Source organism: Diceros bicornis, chromosome X (assembly GCF_020826845.1).
Source record: "Diceros bicornis minor isolate mBicDic1 chromosome X, mDicBic1.mat.cur, whole genome shotgun sequence".
Taxonomy (NCBI): Eukaryota; Metazoa; Chordata; class Mammalia; order Perissodactyla; family Rhinocerotidae; genus Diceros; species Diceros bicornis.
Genome location: NC_080781.1, coordinates 95,470,137 through 95,489,708, shown reverse-complemented (window position 1 = coordinate 95,489,708; position 19,572 = coordinate 95,470,137). Strand labels below are relative to the sequence as shown.

The window sequence follows — 19,572 nt, the reverse complement described above, 5'->3', positions numbered from 1 at the left end:
AACAAAAATGGTATTGCAATACTATGAAATACAATACAGCACTAAGAAAAAAGGGATAGATATATACTTATATGGAAAAATCTCCAAGACATACTACTAAGAAAAAATGTTGCAGAATAATACAAATACTATGATACAAATTTAAAATTTTAAAGAATCCTCAGAACACTTGGATATATTTGTATGTAGGCAAAGCACAGAACTTTTCTATGGAAATTGACAATATGGGTTGCATCTAGGAAGGAGACTGGGAAAGGAGTTGCATTCAAAGAGGTCTTTAACTTTATTTATGATGTTCAAATTTTTGAAATCAGAATGTATTAAGGTATTACATTAGTTGGGGTTTGAGAGGCCAAATAAATATCAAGCCTCTTCTACCCATACTCTGGACAAAATGAGCAAAGAGAATAAAAGCAGGAAGTGATGTCAGCAACATGACAGCATAGGAATTTCTAGTGCTCGACCCCTTCAGAAATATCAATTTGAATAACTATCCATGCACAAAAATACCTTTACAAGAGCCAAGGATTCCAGGTGAGAGACTACATACAACATTTGGGTGAAGCACAGAAATAAGAAAAGACATATTGAAGAGGGTAGGAAATATAGATTCACGTTACTCCCATCACCTCTCCCCCTGAGACCCAGCAGCCCAGCATGAAGAGAGACACTCTCCCCATGGAAGATGGAGAGTGAAGTGAGTATCTGACTTCACCACAGACTCCAGAGTCATACTGCTCCAGCACAACACTGACTTCTGTGGCTCTAGTTGGCTCTCTGCAAGATCCCACAAACCCAGGCCCCCAGGTCACTGTGGAGTCTACCAGCTCCACAGCTCCAGGCATCTCCCACGATACCAGCTTCCAGTCACCTCCTACTAATCCAGGCTCCCAGCTCACCCCAGTGCTTGATAGCAACAGTAGTCCCAAGTGGCTCCCATGGCACCAGGCAGCTTCCAAAGAACCAGGCTCCTGGTAGGCTCTGATGAACCCAGGCCCCCAACTTACTCTGGTACCTTTCAAATCCCATGGCCCTATGTTGCTCCTGTGGCACCAGACTCCCAGAGGGGTCTCATGAACCTAGGCTCCTGGCCCACCCCAGTGATAGCCAGCTTCAATGGCCTGGGGCAGCACCTGTGGGCCCATGCTCATGGAAGACTCCTGCAAACCTAGGTTCCTGGCTTACCTCAGCACTGGCCAGATCCTGTGGCCCTGAATGGCTTATATGGCCCAGGATCCTAGGAGACTCATGTGAAGCCAGGCTTCCAACACATCCCTGTGCTGGCCAGCTCCTGCAGCCCTGGGTGGCTCCTGACACGTCAGGTTCCCAATCAGCCACCATGAAGCCAGGCTCCCGGCTGGGCCCAATGCCAGGCTGACTACTGCAGACCTAGGCTTTTGACCTACCCCAGCACCAGGCTAGCTTCTGTAGCCCCAGTCCCCCAGTCCACCCCAGGGCCAGGTTAGCTCCCAGAGATCTAGACTCTAGACCAGCTCCTACAGAGCCAGGCTCTCAGCCTGCCCCAGCACTAGTCCAGTCTCTGTGGCATAGCCTCAAGGACAGCTCCCACAGACCCAGGCTCCTGTCCTGCCCCAGCACCAGAGCAGTAACCATTGCACCAGCCTCCAGGTTGGCTCCTGTGAAACCAGGCTCATCGCTCCTCCTAATACAGGACGGGCCCCCATGGACTGAGACACTGGGTCCACCCCAGTGATGCCTGGCACCTAGTAGGCCCCAGTGAACCCAGGCTCTGTGGATTCCCCCATGTACCCAAGCACCAGGCCTGCCCACTTGCTGACCCAGGCACTAGACCTGCCCACTCAAAGAATCCAGCAGAAAGCCCACCTATGGACACCACCAGATGGCCCACCCAGAATCTGTGGACAGGCTGGTGATGGGTTAGCCTGCAGAAGCAGTCTATAAAGATTGGAAGAGGTTCTAATTCCTCAAATGCACAGGCACTAAAACAAGGCCACAGGGATCATGAATAATCAAGAAGACATGACTTCACCAAAGGAAACTAATAAAACTCTAATGATTGACCCTACAGAAATGGAGATCTATGAACTGTCTGACAAAGAATTCACAATAATCCTCTTAAAAAATTCAGTGAACTACATGAAAACACATAGACAAGTAAATGAAATTAGGAAAAATGCATGAACAAAATGAGAAGTTCAATCAAGATATAGAAACCATTAAGATAAAAAGCAGAAATCCTAGAGTCAAAGAAGATATTGAATGAACTGAAGAATTCAAAAGAGAGCTTCAGCATCAGACTCAATCAAGCAGAAGAAAGAATTAGTGAACTAGAAGACAGGTCATTTGAAATCTTCTAGTCAGAAAAGCAAAAAGAAAAAAGCATGAAAAAGAGTGAAGAAAGACTACATGAATTATGGGATACCATTAAAAGAAAAAATCTCTGCATTACTGGAGTCCCAGAAAAAGAAAAGAGGAAGAAAGAGGTAGAAAGCGTATTTAAAGAAAAATGGCTAAGAATTTACCAAATCAGAGGAGAGATTAGGATATCCAAGTTCATGAGGCTCACAGGTCACCTCAAAATTTCAACCTAAAATGAGATTTTCTAAGACACATTATAATAAAACTGTCTAAAATCAAATATGCTTTGTCTTTTTCAAAGATAAAGAGAGAATCTTAAAAGCAGCAAAGATAAGAAGCTTGCAACCTACAAGGGAACTCTTGAAGGGAAATACTACTAGTGGATTTCTCAGTAGAAATCTTGCAGGCCACGAGAGAGTGGGATGATATATTCCAAGTGCTGAAAGAAAAAAACTTGCCAACCAAGAATACAGTACCCAGCATAGTTGTCTTTCAGAAATGAAAGAGAGATAAAGAATTTTCTCAAAAAACAAAAGCTGAGGCAGTTTATCACCACTATGCCTGCCTTAAAAGAAATAATGACAGGAGTTCTTCAAGCTGAAGATGATAGGAGGAAAACTTGAAAATGCACAAATATGTGGAAATTAAGGAACACACTCCTGAACAACCTAGATGAAATAAAAAAAGAAATCAAAACAATATCTTGAAACAAATGACAATGGAAACACAACACACCAAAACTTGTGGATATGACAAAAGCATGTCTCAGAGGGAAATTTGTAGTGACAAACCCTTGTGCACTGTTTGTAGGAATGTAAATTGGATCAGCCACTATGAAAAACAGTCAAGATGTTCCTCAAAAAATTAAATCCATGTTCACTGCAGCATTATTCACAATAGCCAAGACAATGCAGACAACCTAAGTACCCATCAACAGATGAACGGATAACAACAATGTGGTATATATACTATGGAATATTATTCAGCCATAAAAATGTAAATCCTGCCTTTTGGAACAATAAGGATGGACCTTGAGGGCATTATGCTAAGTGAAATAACACAGAGAAAGACAATGTATGTTCTCACTTATATGTGGAATCTAGAAAAACTGAAGTCATAGAAATAGAGTAGAATGGTGGTTGCCAGGGTCTGGGTGTGGGTGAAATGGGGAGATATTGGTCAAAAGGCACAAACTTCCAGCTATAAGATGAATAAGTTCTGGGGATATAATGTACATCAGGGTGACTATAATCAACAATACCGTATTATATACTTAAAAGTTGTTGACAGAGTAAATTTTAAATATTATCACCACAAAAAAATGGTAATCATGTGAGGGGATGGAGGTGTTAACTAACATTATTGTGGTAATCATTTCACAATATATACATGTATCATATCATCACATTGTACAACTTAAACTTACATATATTATATGTCAATAATATCTCCATAAAGCTGGGGAAAAAACGAATAAAGCAGATGAGAGATAAACATATAATCTTTGTTATTGATAAATCTGATACAAATGAATGTGACTTACTTAGAATTTTGGGCAATAGTGTTCCTAAAATTAAATCCCAGAATTTGATACAGTATCCCACCCAATTAGAAACTGGGAGCCTATTCCAACCTACACTTGAAAACTCATGTTATGGAGAAGCAGAGTAGGACATAGCCCTTAATGGGAAGGCAGTCTTCCGAAGAGAAAGGGAAGAGGGAAAGACAACAGTAAGGGTGAGGGCAGAGAAATGTCAGAGTTGTTATTCTAATGAAGCTCCCAACACATGGAAGAATACATCAAAAGTGGAAAAGGAGCATTATTCTCCAAGGATATGTTTAAATAAAATATTCAGAAAATTTAAATTGCCCTTTTTCTCTAGGGAAGATGGGGGTTTTGACGACCTTAAGGGCAGAGTTTCAGTAGAGTAGTAGAGAAAGAAACTAGATTGCAATTGTGTGAGGAGTGAGAAAAACATGAGAAAGCAGAAAAAACAAATGTAGAAATGTAGAAAACATTGTTGTGAAAGGGTAGAGAAAGAGAGGGTGGTAGGTAAAAAAGTGTGTGGAGTTAGAGTTAGGGAAATGATTATTTTCTTTTCAATGAGAAAAGTATGTATATTTCCCATGCAGATATGAAGGAACCTATAGACAGAGTGGGGTTAAAAATAGAGTGGAGATAATCAGGAAGGCAATGTCTCTAAGAAGAAGCAAACATTGACAGAATTGAAGGAAGAAACAGACTGTTCTACCATAATAGTTGGAGACTTCCAACATCACACTCAATAATAGGTAGAACATTTGGACAGAAGATCAAAAAGAAAATAGAGGACTTGACTAGTGTTATAAATCACCTATACATACAGACCTATATAGAACACTCCACCAAACAAGGGCAGAACACACTTTTTGTTTTGTGAGGAAGATTAGCCCTGAGCTAATATCCATTGCCAATCCTCCTCTTTTAGCCGAGGAAGATCGGCCCTGGGCTAACATCCTTGCCCATCTTTCTCTACTCTATATGGGACACCACCACAGCATGGCTTGACAAGCAGTGCATCGGTCTGCGCCTGGGGTTCCAAACCTGTGAACCTTAGGCTGCCACAGCGGAGCACACGGACTTAACCGCTATGCCACCTGGCTGGCCCCACATTTTTTTTTTTTTTTTGCTGAGGAAGTTTCACCCTGAGCCAACATCTGTTGCCAATCTTCCTCTTTTTGCTTGAGGAAGATTCACCCTGAGCTAACATCTATGCCAATCTTCCTCCATTTCATATGTGAGTCACCGCCACAGCATGGCCGCTGATGAGTGGTGTGGGTCTGCACCCAGGAAGTGAACCTGGGCCGCTGATGCAGAGCATACTGAACTTAACCACTAGGCCACAGGGCTGGTCCCAGAATACACATTTTTCTCAAGTGCACGTGGAACATTCTCCAGATGTGTTAGGGCACAAAACAAGTCTTAATGAACTTAAAATGACTGAAATCATATGAAGTATCTTCACCGACCACAATAGATAAAGCTAGGAACAATGCCAGAAGGAAAATTGGAAAATTAACAAATATGGAAATTAAACAACACACTCTTAAACAACCAATGGGTCAAAGAAAAAGTCACAAGGGAAATCAGAATATACTTAGAGATGAATGAAAACAAAAACATATATGTCAAATTTTATGGGATGCAGCCAAGGCAGTGCTCAGAGGGAAATTTATAACTGTAAATGTCTGCATTAAAAATAAGAAAGATTTCAAATAAATTACCTAACTTTACATCTTGATGAACCTTACATCTAGAAAAAGAAGAGAAAACTAAACCCATACCAAGCAGAAGGAAGGAAATAATAAAGATTAGTGTAAAGATAAACAAACTAGGTAATAGAAAAACAGTAGAGAGAATCAACAAAACCAAACATTGGTTCTTTGGGAAAAAATCAACAAAATTGACAAACCTTTAGCTAGACTGACAACAACAAAAAGAGAGAAGACACAAATAACTAAAATCAGAAATGAAAGTGGGGACATGACTACCAACTATATAGAAATAAAAAAAGATTAAAAGAGAACAATATGAACAACTGTATGCCAACAAATTAGATAACCTAGATAAAATTGACAAATTCCTAAAAACACACAAATTACCTAACTGACTCAAAAATAATGAGAAAATTTCAACAGATCCATAAATAGTAAAGAGATTGAATGAGTAATCAAAAACCTCCCAACAAAGAAAAGTCTAGGACCAGATGGCTTCACTAGAGAATTCTACCAAAGATTTAAAGAAGAATTAACACCAATCCTCAAACTTTTCCAAAAAATAAAGGAGGGAACATTTTCCAACAAATTCTATGGAGCCAGTATTACCCTGATACCAAAGTCCGATAAAGATATCACAAGGAAAGAACATTAGAGACCAATATTCATTATAAATATAGATGCAAAAATTCTCAACAAAATACTAGCATACCAAATCCAATAGCACATTTATGGGATTATACGCCATAACCAAGTGAGATTTATCCCAGGAATGCAAGGGTGGTCAACATATGAAAGTCAATCGATGTAATATACCACTTTAATAGAACAATGTAATACATTACTTTATTAGAAAAACAACAAAAAACCCACATGATAACCTCACTTGATGAAGAAAAAGGCATTTGATAAAATCTGATACTCTTTCAAGATAAAAAACATTCAGAAAATTAGGCAGTGAAGTGAACTTCCTTAAGATGATAAAGGGCATTTATGAAAATCCCACAGCTAACATCATACTCAATAGTGAAAGACTGAAAGCTTTCTAAGATCAGGAACAAGACAAGCATACTCTTTTTCACCACTGTTATTCAACACTGTTCTGGAAGTTCTAGCCAGAGCAATTAGACAGGAAAAAGAAATAAAAGGTATTCAAATAGGAAAGAAAGAAAGAAAAGTATTTCTATTTGTAGATGACATGATCCTATATATAGAAGTTCCCAAAGAATCCACAAAAAAGCTACTAGAGTTAATAACTTCAGCAAAGATGCAGGTTACATGATGAACACAAAAATCAGTTATGTTTCCATATATCAGCAATGAATAATGCAAAAAGGAAATTAAGAAAGCAATTCCACTTACAATAGTATCTAAAAGAATAAAACATCGAGGAATATATTTAACCAAGGAGATGTGAAAGACGTACACAAACTACAAAATACTGCTAAAAGAAATTAAAGATTTACATAAATGGAAAGGTATTCTGTGTTCACAGATTGCAAGACAATATTGTTGAGATGGCCCTATGGCCAAAGCAATGTATAGATTCAATGCAATCTGTATCAAAATATCAATGGCTTTTTTTTGTATACATGGAAAAGCTAATCCTAAAATGCATATAGAATGGAAAGGGATGCAGATTAACAAAAACAATCTTGAAAAGAAGAAAAAGGTGGAGCACTCACACTTCCTGATTTCTAAACTTACTACAAAGCAACAGTAATCAAAACCCTGTGGTACTGACATAAAAATAGACATAGAGATGAATGGAACAGAATTCAGAGTCCAGAAATAAACTAACATGTCCATGGCCAATTGATTTTGCCAAGGGTGCCAAGTCCATTCAATGGGGAAAGAACAGACTATTTAACAACTGGTGCTGAGACAGTTGGATTCCCATATGCAAAAAGTGAAGTTGGACCCTTTCCTCATACCATATGCAAAAATTAACTCGAAATGGATCAACAACCTAAACATAAGTTAAAACTATAAAACAAAACTCCTAGAAGAAAACAGAGATAAATCTTCCTGGCTTTGGCTTTAGCAACAGATTCTTAGATATGATACCAAAAGCACAAGGAACAAAAAAAATAGATAAATCGGACATTATCAAAATTAAAAGATTTTGTGCATCAAAGGACATTATTAACATTAAAAAAAAACCTACAAAATAGGAGAAAACATTTGTAAATTATATGGCTGATAAGGGACTTGTATCCAGACTATATAAAGAACTACTACAACGAAACTACATAAAGACAAACAATCCAATTAAAAAATGGGCAAAGAACTTGAATAGACATTACTCCAAAGAAGATAAGCAAATGGTCAATAAGCATATGAAAAAAAATGCTCAACACCATTAGTCATTAGGGAAATGCAAATCAAAACCACAATGAGATACCACTTCACACCTACTAGGATACCTACTAAAAAAATGGAAAATAACAAATGTTAGCGATGATGTGGATAAATTGGAACCCTTGTAATTTGCTGGTAGGAATGTAAAATAGTGCAGCTGCTGTGGAAAACAGTTTGGCAGTTCCTCAAAAGGCTAAACATAGAATTACCATATGACCCAGCAATTCTAATTCTAGGTATATATTCAAAAGAATTGAAAGCAGGGACCCGAACAGATACTCGCATATCAATGTTCATTGCAGTATTATTCATAATAGCCAAAAGGTGGAAACAACTCAAGTGTCCATCAATAGACTAATAGGTAAACAAAATGTGCTGTGTACACACACACACACACACACACACACACACACAGAGTGGAATATTACTCAGCTATAAAAAGGAACAAAGTTCTGATATGTGCTGCAATATGGATCAACTTTGAAAACATTATGCTAAGCGAAATAAACTAGACTCAAAAGGACAAATATTGTATGATTCCACTTATAAGACATATTTAGAATAGGCGTATTCATGGAGAAAGTAGACTGGATTACCAGGGGCTGGAGGGAGTAGGGGAATGGGGAGTTATTGCTTAATGGTTATGTAGTTTCTCTTTTGGGTAATGAAAAAGTTTTGGAAATAGATAGTAGTGATGGCTGCACAACATTGTGAATACAATTAATGTCACTGAATTGTACACTTAAAAATCATTAAAATGGCAACTTTCATGTTACATATATTTTATCACAATAAAAAGTACTTAAAACATGTTGAAAGTGATGAACCATGAATGCTTAGTTGGGTAGGGAATGAAGAAAAGGCAGGAGATGGCCAACACAAAGTGATAAAACAGAAGAGGTAAGGGATAGGTGTGTCTAATAACACTCAAATTTAAATTTGAAATGGGCAATGGACTTTACTAGAAGCTGTGTGGGGGCACAGAATAACAAAATGGTTACACATGCTAGCTCCAGACTCAGACTGCCGAGGTTTGAATCTCAGCTCTACTACTAACCAACTCAATAAGCTTGGCCAAGTTATTTAACCAATCAGCTTTCTCACATATAAAATGTGGATAATGGTACCTACTCCATAGGGATGCTGTAGGATTTAAATGAGTTAATACAAGTAAAGCACATAGAATGGTATCTGGTACATAGTAAACACTTAATAAATGTATAAATGTTAATAATTATTATTACTATACACAATAAAATGTTCAGGCTTTGAAGTCAAATACTCTCAAAGCCCAAGCTTCCTCTTCTATGCTGTCCCTAAATACAAGCTCCAACTTACTAATAAGACACCAAGGGATGGTATAAAGACAAAGTATAAAATACAGGAGTAAATAAAAAAAAATCTGGAAATGCAGAGGGAGCTATTAACTCCAACATGGGGACAGGGAAGATAAAGGTGTGAGGAAAGACTTCAAAAAGACCTGGCATTTGAGCTGAGCCCAAAAGGATGAATAGTTTTTCTATAGGCAGGAAAAGGATTGTAAAGGCATTGCAGGATGAATGAACAGCATGAGAAAATGCACAAAAATAAGGAAGTGCATAAAATAGTCAGGAAACAACAAATACCCCAGCATAACTTGAACGTAGGTTACATGGTGGGATACAATGGGAGAAATGTAAAGATGCTGAAGGATACAGAGCCTTGAAAGCCTTGCTAGGGAATCTGGTGATATTTTATAGATGAATTCCCACTGAAAGTTCCTCTTTTCAAATTGAAGGCATGGTAGGGTCAGTGGGTGCTAACGGTTCAGCTGTGCTGTAGGAAGATTACTCGTTTTACTTCATGACAGGAAAGATGAGAAATCCACACCGATTTTTAGCCCCAGGCAGCAACGTTTTAAGACAAGAAACATCTAGATCAGCCCTGATACTACATGGGCTTGTCTGATTTCAAGCACACCCCAGGAATAATTTGGGAAATGACTCTGTCTCCCATAATTCCCACCCAAGGAGAGACCATCAGCTTCTTGCTTTGACACAAATACCTACATACTCCACACTCACTCTTCTCTTTAGCTGACGGAAAATTCCATAGCCATCAACTGATTAACTGTGTGGTTCATAGGGCATTTGAGACACAGAATATTTCCAAAGGGTCTGGTCCAATCGCGTTGTGATGATCCCCAATTCTGAAAGCAGTACGCACAGCTAGAATTCCAGGCTATGGGAGTTCTGCGGATTAAAAAATAAGTCATAAAGAACTTCAAAAATCATCTAAGTTGTAATTGCATGTTGCGAAAAGCCTACCTGCTTTTTTTTACCCTTAATACACAAGTGTGGCTGATCGTCCTTCATTTCAACTCCCAGATGTATGAAAGATAGGTTCAGATCTGGCCTTAATAGAAATTAAATTAGGGATGGCTGTTAAAACCAGGGGTACATGATACCTTGTTGAGATTTTTCAGTTTAGGCCTTCCCCCAAACACATAAAAAGTTAGGAGAGGGCCAGCCCCGTGGCTCAGTGGTTAAGTGCGCGTGCTCCGCTACTGTTGGCCCGGGTTTGGATCCCGGGCACGCACCGACGCACCGCTTCTCTGGCCATGCTGAGGCCGTGTCCCACATACAGCAACTAGAAGCATGTGCAACTATGACATACAACTATCTACTGGGGCTTTGGGGAAAAAAAAGGAGGAGGATGGGCAATAGATGTTAGCTTAGAGCCGGTCTTCCTCAGCAAAAAGAGGAGGATTAGCATGGAGCTAATCCTCCCTGAGCATTAGCTCAGGGCTGATCTTCCTCACACAAAAAAAAAAGTTAGGAGAGAGAGGAAGTTAAATAGAAAGACCAGTATTTGTACACTGATTCTAATATCTATATTTCCCAATTCCGGGCAGTAAAAGAAAGAGGATAATAACAGCAAAGGAGGTGGAGGGTAGGAGACGCAGAGGTGACCCCAGATTCCAATCTATACTCTGGCATTCTATGCCACAAATCCACAACCAGAACCTAGCTTTTGTTAAGTATAAACAGGAGGAGCTGAGATAGTATAAACCACATGACTTTAGTTCTGTAAACTGTATAAATAAATAGATAGGATAGTGGGATTAGGGGAATTCTTTCCAAACCACACACTCCTAAAGAACTTTGGTATCCTGTGGCTGTCTCTTAGAGCTGAGCTCTGACCAAAAGGGATCAGCACAAACAAGGGGCTGCCACCAAGGATAGGTGGCACCCATCCTTTGGACATCAAGCCCAAAGCATTGTCCAGAAAACAAAAGCAAGTATGAGAGTAAACAGTCACCAAGGCAGGACAAATGAGACTATCCATGAAGCAGTTTCTGTAGCTGGCCCCCAGAAAGATCCTCCTCTGAGGCCCAGGTCTATGGGGAGGGAGCTTCACATAAAGAAGTAAACCTGGTACCCCATCTACTCTGGATGTTGAGGGCACAGTAGGGCTAGGTCCTTACAGAACCACACTTCCATGGCTTTGCTTAATAGGGATGAGAACCAGGAATCCTCTTAGGGGTTACAATGCCTCAAGGTATCCCGATGAGACATCCTATGTGAAAGGCTGAGCACGAGTTCTGGAACTCAGACTGGAATGAAAGCTTGTGTGTTCTCTTACTCCTAAATCTGTGTCCTCACCCCTTTCCCCATATCTGCCCAGATGTCAGCTAGTAGCACAGTCTTGTCTTCTCGTGTACAGAATGATTCTACTCCTTGAACTTGTTGAAACTAAAGGATCTGTCAATGTGAACTTGTTTTGTTTGTATCCCGCCCCCAGACAGACAGTGCTCTTTATCATCTTTGTGTTATTTGTGCTTTATCCTTCTGACTAAACTTCAACTGAAGAACTAGGACAATGTTTTCACCAATTTTAGCATGCAACTTTATTAACATGTAAATGAAGTCTCAAATGAATACACTTATGTCAACATAAAGCACAGAAACATAGTTTACTCAGGATGAATAGGTTCATTATTAGGTCATGTTGTAGAAATACTAAAAATATCTCCATTTATATAGCACAAGAAATATCAACAAATATTCAAGCTCTTAAGATCATTTGCTATCCATAAAATTGCCTTCTTCAATCAACACAGATAACATAAATATTGAACTTATAGCTACAATATGCATTGGTTTCATATGACAACACCAAAAAGTTGTTCAAGGCTTTTTGAGAACATAGGGCTATTCAGAGTTTGAGTATTAATCGTATAACTTTATCTCTCACCTCAGGATCACTGTGCTCTGCTAATTCTTGGAGTTTCTGACCAAACTCTTTTGCTTCCTGGAATATGGAAATAAGTTCAGATTTAGTGAATTCTTCCTTGCTAAATAGCTTCACCTTCTTTTTGAATTGGAAATTTATATTCTCAAATATTTCAATGATGTTAAGAATATTGGCCTTTGACTCATTCTTGTTAAAGGGCGCAACCAATGATGACAGTACTTTGGCACTGATCAGTTCTCTTGTATTGGCTTGATTTTTAGACAAGCGTGAAAACACTTTTAAAACATAAAACTTGGTTTTGACACTTCCCTTGTTTAACAAGGTGAGGAAATCTGGAATGTAACTGGCAATCAAATGGTGGTCCTCAAATTTCACACTCAGATGCACTAATAATTTTAGTCCAGCCAGTTGCACAGGGGAGTTCAATGGATAAGAGATTATGTCCTTACAAACTTGATGTATGTATGACTTTCCTGTATTTGGTTCTTCCGAAGACTCAGAGCTGTCATCCACCATATTTAAAGCTCTAGGGTGTTCTTTAACATTGGGATTATTGACCAAGTTTTCAATCATAACAGTAATACCTACATCATGAATTATATCTTGGGTAAATGGATAAGCAGGACTGATGCCCATTATCATTGTAGCTATTTCATGAATGAAAGGATCCTTAGTTAACTTAAGTAGGGCAACAAGTTTATCAAACTCTTTAGGCTCTAAACTAAAGACACGTGATTTGCAGCGGCAGGCTCTTGGATTGGGCCCATACTTTTCCCTATACCTAATCTGTTTTTTGATCTCAGCTAAGGTCTGGAAGTAAGGCCCATTATAGGGTGGGATCTTAGTCAGAGGCCGAATCCCCAGAGGAGTTTCAATCAAAGTCTCAACCAGAGTCCAATTTCCTTCTGGAGGCAAGGATCGCTCCCCTCCCTCTATTGGGACCAGGACACTATACCTGGCTCTTGACCATGCTGCAGCTTTTTGCTTTATAGTAAGTTCGGGTTTGGGTGTGGGCTTGGGCTTTTCCTGGATCTTAGGTAGAGGCTTATAAACTTGAGAAGGGGTCTCTTCTTCAGGCCAGAACCAGGATCCTACACTAGGCTCTTCTCCACTCCAGAACCAGGAGCAGACATTTTCTTCATCCTCATCACTGGACTCGATTATAATATCAGTTCTGTCCCCAGCCCTGAACTTGACGCTGGCGTCTCTCCTTCTCTGGGGCCTGGATGCATTATTGGTCTTATCATCAGCTTTGGCAAAGGACCTGATATTGGCTTCACTTCCAGCACCAGCCTTGACTTCACACTTGGTTACAGCACTGGACACAGGCATGGCCTTTGACTTGGTTTGGGGCACTATACCAGGTTCTGCCAGAGGTTTTGCCTTAGTCTCAGCCATGACTCTAGTCTTAGTCATAGCTTCCATCTTGCTCACTTCCTTTGTCATAGTCACAGCCTCAGTGTATGTCACTGTCTGTGTCCTGGCCACTGCTCCATCCTCAGCCTTGGCCTGGGTCACTGGTCGTGTTTTCAGTTCTGCCTCAGCCACTGCCTTGGCCTGGATCTTAGCCATGGCTCTAGTGTTGGCAGGGCCACTGATTCTAGCTTTCATACCAGCCCCAGTCCCTCCTCTGCCACTGCCATAGCCTCAGAGCCAGTCGTGATCCAAGTTAAAGATAAGTTATGTACCCCCACCCCCGTCTCAGCCTTGACTGAAGGTCTGTCCCAGGTTGATGTTTTCATACAAAGTCCAGTAGCCACTCAGCCCTCTTTTCAACTATAGACTCTGCCAATAATATAAACAATGTGCAGAGGAAGCTCACTCAGGGAAGGGAGAAATCGCTGTGGGCCTGAGTGCAGCCCTGTGGAGGGTGGTGGTCTTCAGCCACTCCAAGGCCACCAGATCTGCCACTGAAGTTGGACCTAGGGGTAGAGAAAGAAAATGGGGCTGAGTCTTTTCCAATGTTTTTCTCATGTTGATGAGCACAGAGAGACAAGAGAGTGTGGAAATTCAGTGCTAAGTGGGAAAGGCAGATAATTAGCAAACTGTCTCTCCCTTCATTTCAGCTCTCTACAACTGCAGGTACTACTAATCTTTTTTCCAGACATAAAATAGGAATATGGAGGGGAAAAGCTGAATGGGAATGAGAGACTAAGGAATCTTTCAACTGGCTCTTGACTGCTGCTGGACCCAAGTAGATTTCCACTAACTCATTCTACGGTCTACCGAGGAAGTTTCCACACTCATTCATACCAACCTGAACTAATCTGGAGTAATTTTCTCCTCCTTTCCTTGCTCCCAATGATGACAAGCCCTACAGCAACCTACAGGCAGATCTATGGACAAATAAACAAACAGGAGGATATGGAAACTGATCTCTTGGTAGACAGACCTTCGTCCCTGGTCCCTATATTTGTAGTTTGTCTAGTGTTTCCCTCCTTCTGGTAGCTTTGCCCCATTGCCCTGCTTCAAGGCTGCTCCTCCTCCTCTCTGTTGTCCACCATTTTCCTCTTCAGTGACTGCCTTGGCATTTGCTTAATTCGGAATTGGGCTGGGGTGAAGCATAAGAATAGGAAAAGCAAGTAAGAAAAGCAGGTGTTACCCTTCTATACCCCTGAAGCTTACAAAGACTCCAAACTAAATCAGCAGGGGATCAAACAGGGGTTAATAAACTGGCAAAAAAGGACATAGAATTCTCTAGTCTCAATTATCCCCTGTCCCTCCACCATCACACCAAACTTAGACACAGGGCACTTTTCTCTTCTTCATTATTTCCTAGCTTCAACTTGGGTTACCATTTACAAACCTTCACAACATCTGAGAGTTCCACAGACCTAGGGACAGATCTACACACAGAGATTTACAAACACAGAGATAAACAAATAAATAGAGACATAGGAGACAATGGAAACTGTCCTTGGTGGAGATGAGCACCTAGGACACCGATCCTTTCTAGATACAGGTAACTTTTTGCCAAAATTTTCTACCTCCCTTTTTTCCTCCCCCTCCCCCCAAATCTCCAAGGTCCTCTGCTTCATTCCCAAAGTCTGACAATTCCTCTGCAGAGACAACTCAAATATCCCTGCAAGATAGTGGTGGTGTTAGTAATGAGGGAACGCTCAGACAAGCCATGGAAGTTGGCTGGAAATCAATAAAAAGTATTATTTCCAAATTTCCTCTAATTTCTTATGTTTCCTTCCTCTCGCTAAAGCCTATCATTCTCTGCAACACAATGGGAGTAAGGAAGGACTGTTTGGAAAGATGGCAGAATGGAGATCTGGAGTTTCCCCTAGACCCTTACCTGCTCTAATCTTAGCCATCTACCACCTCCAAGCACTGCCCACTCTACAGAAATTAGGCTAACTTCCTTTTTCTTATCCCCTCCCTTTGAGGTCCGCTGCCTCCTACAGATCTTTACAGAAAGGTGGAGTACCGCAAATTTGGGAAGAGAACAGACCTATACAAATTAACGCATGATACACACCCAAAAGACCAAATGAAAAGACAGTGGGAGAGACCTGGTTATTAACGGTCAGACTAGTAACCAGGACGAGACCCTTTTCTAATCCACGGCCTTGATTATCAAACACTTAAAACCTCTTTTTACACTCTCTCCCTCCCGGACCTCTCCAGACAACTGTTCTCACGGAGAGCAGCAGCCCCTCCTCCTATTATATAATCCGCCATTTCTCCGCTAGAAGCCGCTACTATACTCCTTTCCCTTCCCAAACATGGTCGGAGGTGGGGCGAGTGCCCGGAAATCAAGCTAGCAAGAGGCAGATCATTTTACATTTATCGTTGTGTACCACTTAAATAGCCCCCGTCCCTCTCTCCCTCTCACCATCCGCACCCCACGACCAGGTCATGTACCCACGTTCATCTCTGATACCCATATCCACACTCCCAAGCGATGCCCGCCTTCTCACTGACCTGCTCTGCTTGGATCAGAGGCAGTTTTCTCATTTCCTCGCCTCAAGGGGTGCCGTGCCCTACAGAAAGAGGGACAGACAGTCAGATGGGCAGAAGGACACGAGACAATGGCGGCGACTGTTTGGGGATTGGCTCGGCACCTGAGATTTAGGACGAGATACCCGCTTTATCAGATTAAGGGCCGTAACTGGCGAACAACTGTCACTTTTTGGTATTCCCTTCTCCTTCCCGTTCCCAGGGCTCCTCAGAGATCCGCTCCTGGCGACTAATGAAAAGCTACCTTTTCCTCCGCAGACTTTGCCTTGCCACGTCCCCAATACCAAAATCAACAGCGGGAGGAGCTAGAGCGTAGTTTAAGGGGATCCGGCCTAATAGAAGCGGAGTAATACTGCACTTTGCATAGCGCCACTTCTCCCTCCGTCATTGAACTCCGTTCCGCCCCCCCCCCAGGCGGTTTCTAGGTTACAGAAACGGGCAGGGGCGGTATCGGGATATAGAGAAAGCAGCGCTGGATGGAGAAAAGCAGACTAATATCAAAGGTATTAGTTCCCCTCCTTTAGGAGATCCCCCACCAAGCCTACAATTTTTTTCCCTGAAGTGTATACGAGCTTCGGGCGGTGGCGTCAGTGAATCGGCTCCAGCCTGGCTAGGCGGACGGATACCAAAGTGTATTTACACACTCCTCCCTTCGAGCTTTAGGCCCACCGTAATGGGCGGGTTGGGGGAAGGGACCGCGGTAAGAAGGACGGGAAAGAGGTTCAAGACTCAGAGAGCAGGATAAATTCTGATCTATCCGAAAAATTATGTGTCCTCTCTGAGAGAAGCCCCTCCAAGCGGCCCTTCCAAGCACCCAGTTTTCTACACGAAACGGGCAGGGTCGGGGCGGGGCATCTGGAAAGCTGCTCTGATCTGACTTGCTGCGTGAATATCAAACACCATAGTCTCTTCTTGTTCCTCTCCTCGAAGTCTCTCGCCCTTATTGTCTGCCATATTTGTTGCAGTGAAATAGTCGAAGGTAAGGTGGGATAAGGATATAGGGAAAGTAGAGATGGATGGGAAGAAGTATGTTAATTCCAAACTACCCCTATGTGTACGTGTCCCTTTCTTATGCCCTGCCTCCCCTCCTGATTCCCACGATATTTTCCTAACGTAAATATGCAGAGGCCTGACCGTGGGCATGAGGAAAACAACTCTGTACTCATGGAAGAGGATTAATACTCAAATGTCTTTGCATCTGTGAACCACCTCCCTCCCTCTCCGCACCACCGCCTAAAATGGAGGATGAAGAGGAACAGAGTTAGGAAAGCATCTCTAAAGTGAGAACGGATTAAACGCCAAACTATACTGTTGTGGGCCCCTTCTAGGCCTGACCCAGCATATCTCATGCACGAAAAGTCAGGTGGGGTAGAGGAGGTGTCAGGAAAGCAGGCTGGGAGAGGAAAGGCGATTTAAGGCCAGACTGCCCTGGAGGGTCTTTCTTGGCTGCAGAGGGGAGAAAGGTGGGAGGGGACGCCTATGGAGGCTTCACCACTGCCCGTCTTCCAGAGTAAGGCAGACCTGGACGTCTAACCCGAGAGAACAAACCACTGGTCTGCCCCCAGAGTCATTCTTTCTGCCACATTATCTGCTTTCTTTCTCATTCGAAATGGTAACACACTTGACAATTTCCTGGTCCCCACAGTTGCCCAAGAAAGAGGCCTTTCACTGTCAGGACCCACACCGGGTCATACGGACCCTCTTTCTGTTGCCCCACAGCCAAGTGTCAGGCACCAGGTAGGGCTGGTCCTGGCTCCTCTTTCACTGTTCTCTCTAAGGAAGAGGAACACTATCCCTGCACTTCTCAAGGCAGATCCTAGTTGCTCTCCTGACTCCTTCTTTTCTCTCACCACTACATTCTGCCTAATGAATGCATATGCTCTTTCTCCCTGAATATATAAAATTTTTTGACTTTCTATTGAAAGCAGTGGTAGAAGGGAGTTTGCATTACACTGTAAGTTCCATGCAGGAAGGGCCCCTTTCTCAGTCTTGTTCACCACTGTGTCCTCAGTGCCACACATAGAAGACAAAGTAGTCAATAGTTGAAAGATGAGGGGCCATTGAATTATGAGAATACCATGATACCTTCTATTGGTTGCAGATCAATGCCTGTCTATATGTGTGTCTTTGTGTTTGATGTCTGTAACCCTAGGGCTTAGTCTAGCGTCTTCCACACAGGAGATGCTCTCTATATAATTTTTCAATAGAGAAAGGAAGCAAAGATTTTTAAAAATATGTTTTGGAAAGAAACCTAGGGTGTCTTAATATCTCCTATTGTAATGAACATTTTGGGAGATACTTGTAATTTGGATTTGATATTAGTGATTTGTTTGTTGTTCTTTTTCTGCCTTCTCTTCATGCTTAAAACTGTGCTCCTTTATATATAGCAAATATATAGCAAATGCCTATGAATTCGTAAAGAAAAGACCAATGACTGACAATCCAATAGAAAAATAGGCAAATGTATGAACAGATTATTCATAAGACAAATTAGTGTTTCTTAAATATATCAGAAAGTGTTTCGTCTCACTGATAATAAAGAAGTAGAAATTATAATTACAATGATATATTGTTTTTCCTCTGTCATATTGGCAAAGAACAAAATGTTTGAAAACAAATTGTATTGGAGAAGGAGTGGGAAAACTGGCATTCTTACACATTACTAGTGGGAGCATAAATTGTTACACTCTCTGTGAAGGTTATTTGGCAATATTTATCAAAATACAAATGCACATGGCCATTGACCAGCAATTGTATTTTAAGTACCTATACTAAAGTAATATTTGTACATTGCAAAATGCTGTGTGTACAAGGATTTTCACTGCAGATTTGTTTTTAATAGTAAAAGATTGGAAAGATTCTAAATACTCATCGATAGGGGCGGGTTAAATAAAGTATGGTGTCTCTCCATGCAATATGCAGCTGTTAGAAAGAGCAGCCCTATCTATATATACTGATATAGAATGATCTCCAACACACATTTTTAAGTGAAGAAAACAAGGTGCAGAACAATTTTTAGTGTGCTATCATTTGTTTAATAATACTTTATTACATATATGTATATATCAAATATCTTTGTTAATATCAACAGATAACTGGTAATAGGGCTTACCTTTTTTGGAGGGTAACCTATTGGCAGACAGTCAAAGATGGGAAGGAGACTTAGACTTACTTGTATGAACTTTGGTGTTTTTTGAATTTTGAACCTCCTGTTTGTATTAACTATTCAAAAATAAATTTTAATTTAGATAAAATATGCTTTGGAATCAGAGGATATTTAAAATATTTACACCACATGTTCTTAAAAATGGTCCAACTCCTCAGGCCTAGACACCTGGCCTCTAAGCTGGCCCACTGTGGTAGTAAAAGACAGCGAGAGAGGCCCTTTTGTTGGTTTTGGAGTGTTTACAATTC

At 41.0% G+C, this 19,572-nt stretch overlaps 1 protein-coding gene across 3 annotated transcripts; it reads right to left on the bottom strand.

Moving 5' to 3' along the window:
- Positions 1-9,296: 9,296 nt before the first annotated feature.
- ARMCX5 (armadillo repeat containing X-linked 5) lies at positions 9,297-16,439 on the bottom strand. 3 transcript variants are annotated; one of them, XM_058536395.1, is made up of 4 exons: positions 16,263-16,425; positions 16,123-16,181; positions 12,193-14,114; positions 9,297-10,187 (listed from the first exon to the last, which is right to left on the bottom strand). In XM_058536395.1, the coding sequence occupies exons 3-4, from the start codon at positions 13,801-13,803 to the stop codon at positions 10,164-10,166; spliced, it is 1,635 nt and encodes a 544-aa protein (XP_058392378.1). In that variant the 5' UTR covers positions 13,804-14,114; positions 16,123-16,181; positions 16,263-16,425; the 3' UTR covers positions 9,297-10,163. The 3 variants fall into 3 exon arrangements, with proteins under 3 accessions (XP_058392378.1, XP_058392377.1, XP_058392376.1); XM_058536394.1 differs by lacking the exon at positions 9,297-10,187 and having other exon boundaries at positions 11,082-14,114; positions 16,403-16,439; XM_058536393.1 differs by lacking the exon at positions 9,297-10,187 and having other exon boundaries at positions 11,082-14,114.
- Positions 16,440-19,572: the final 3,133 nt, after the last annotated feature.

What these genes read in the sequence shown, in the direction of transcription:
- ARMCX5 (XM_058536394.1), bottom strand. Translation starts at nt 13,803, where the DNA reads ATGAAAGCTAGAATCAGTGGCCCTGCCAACACTAGAGCCATGGCTAAG.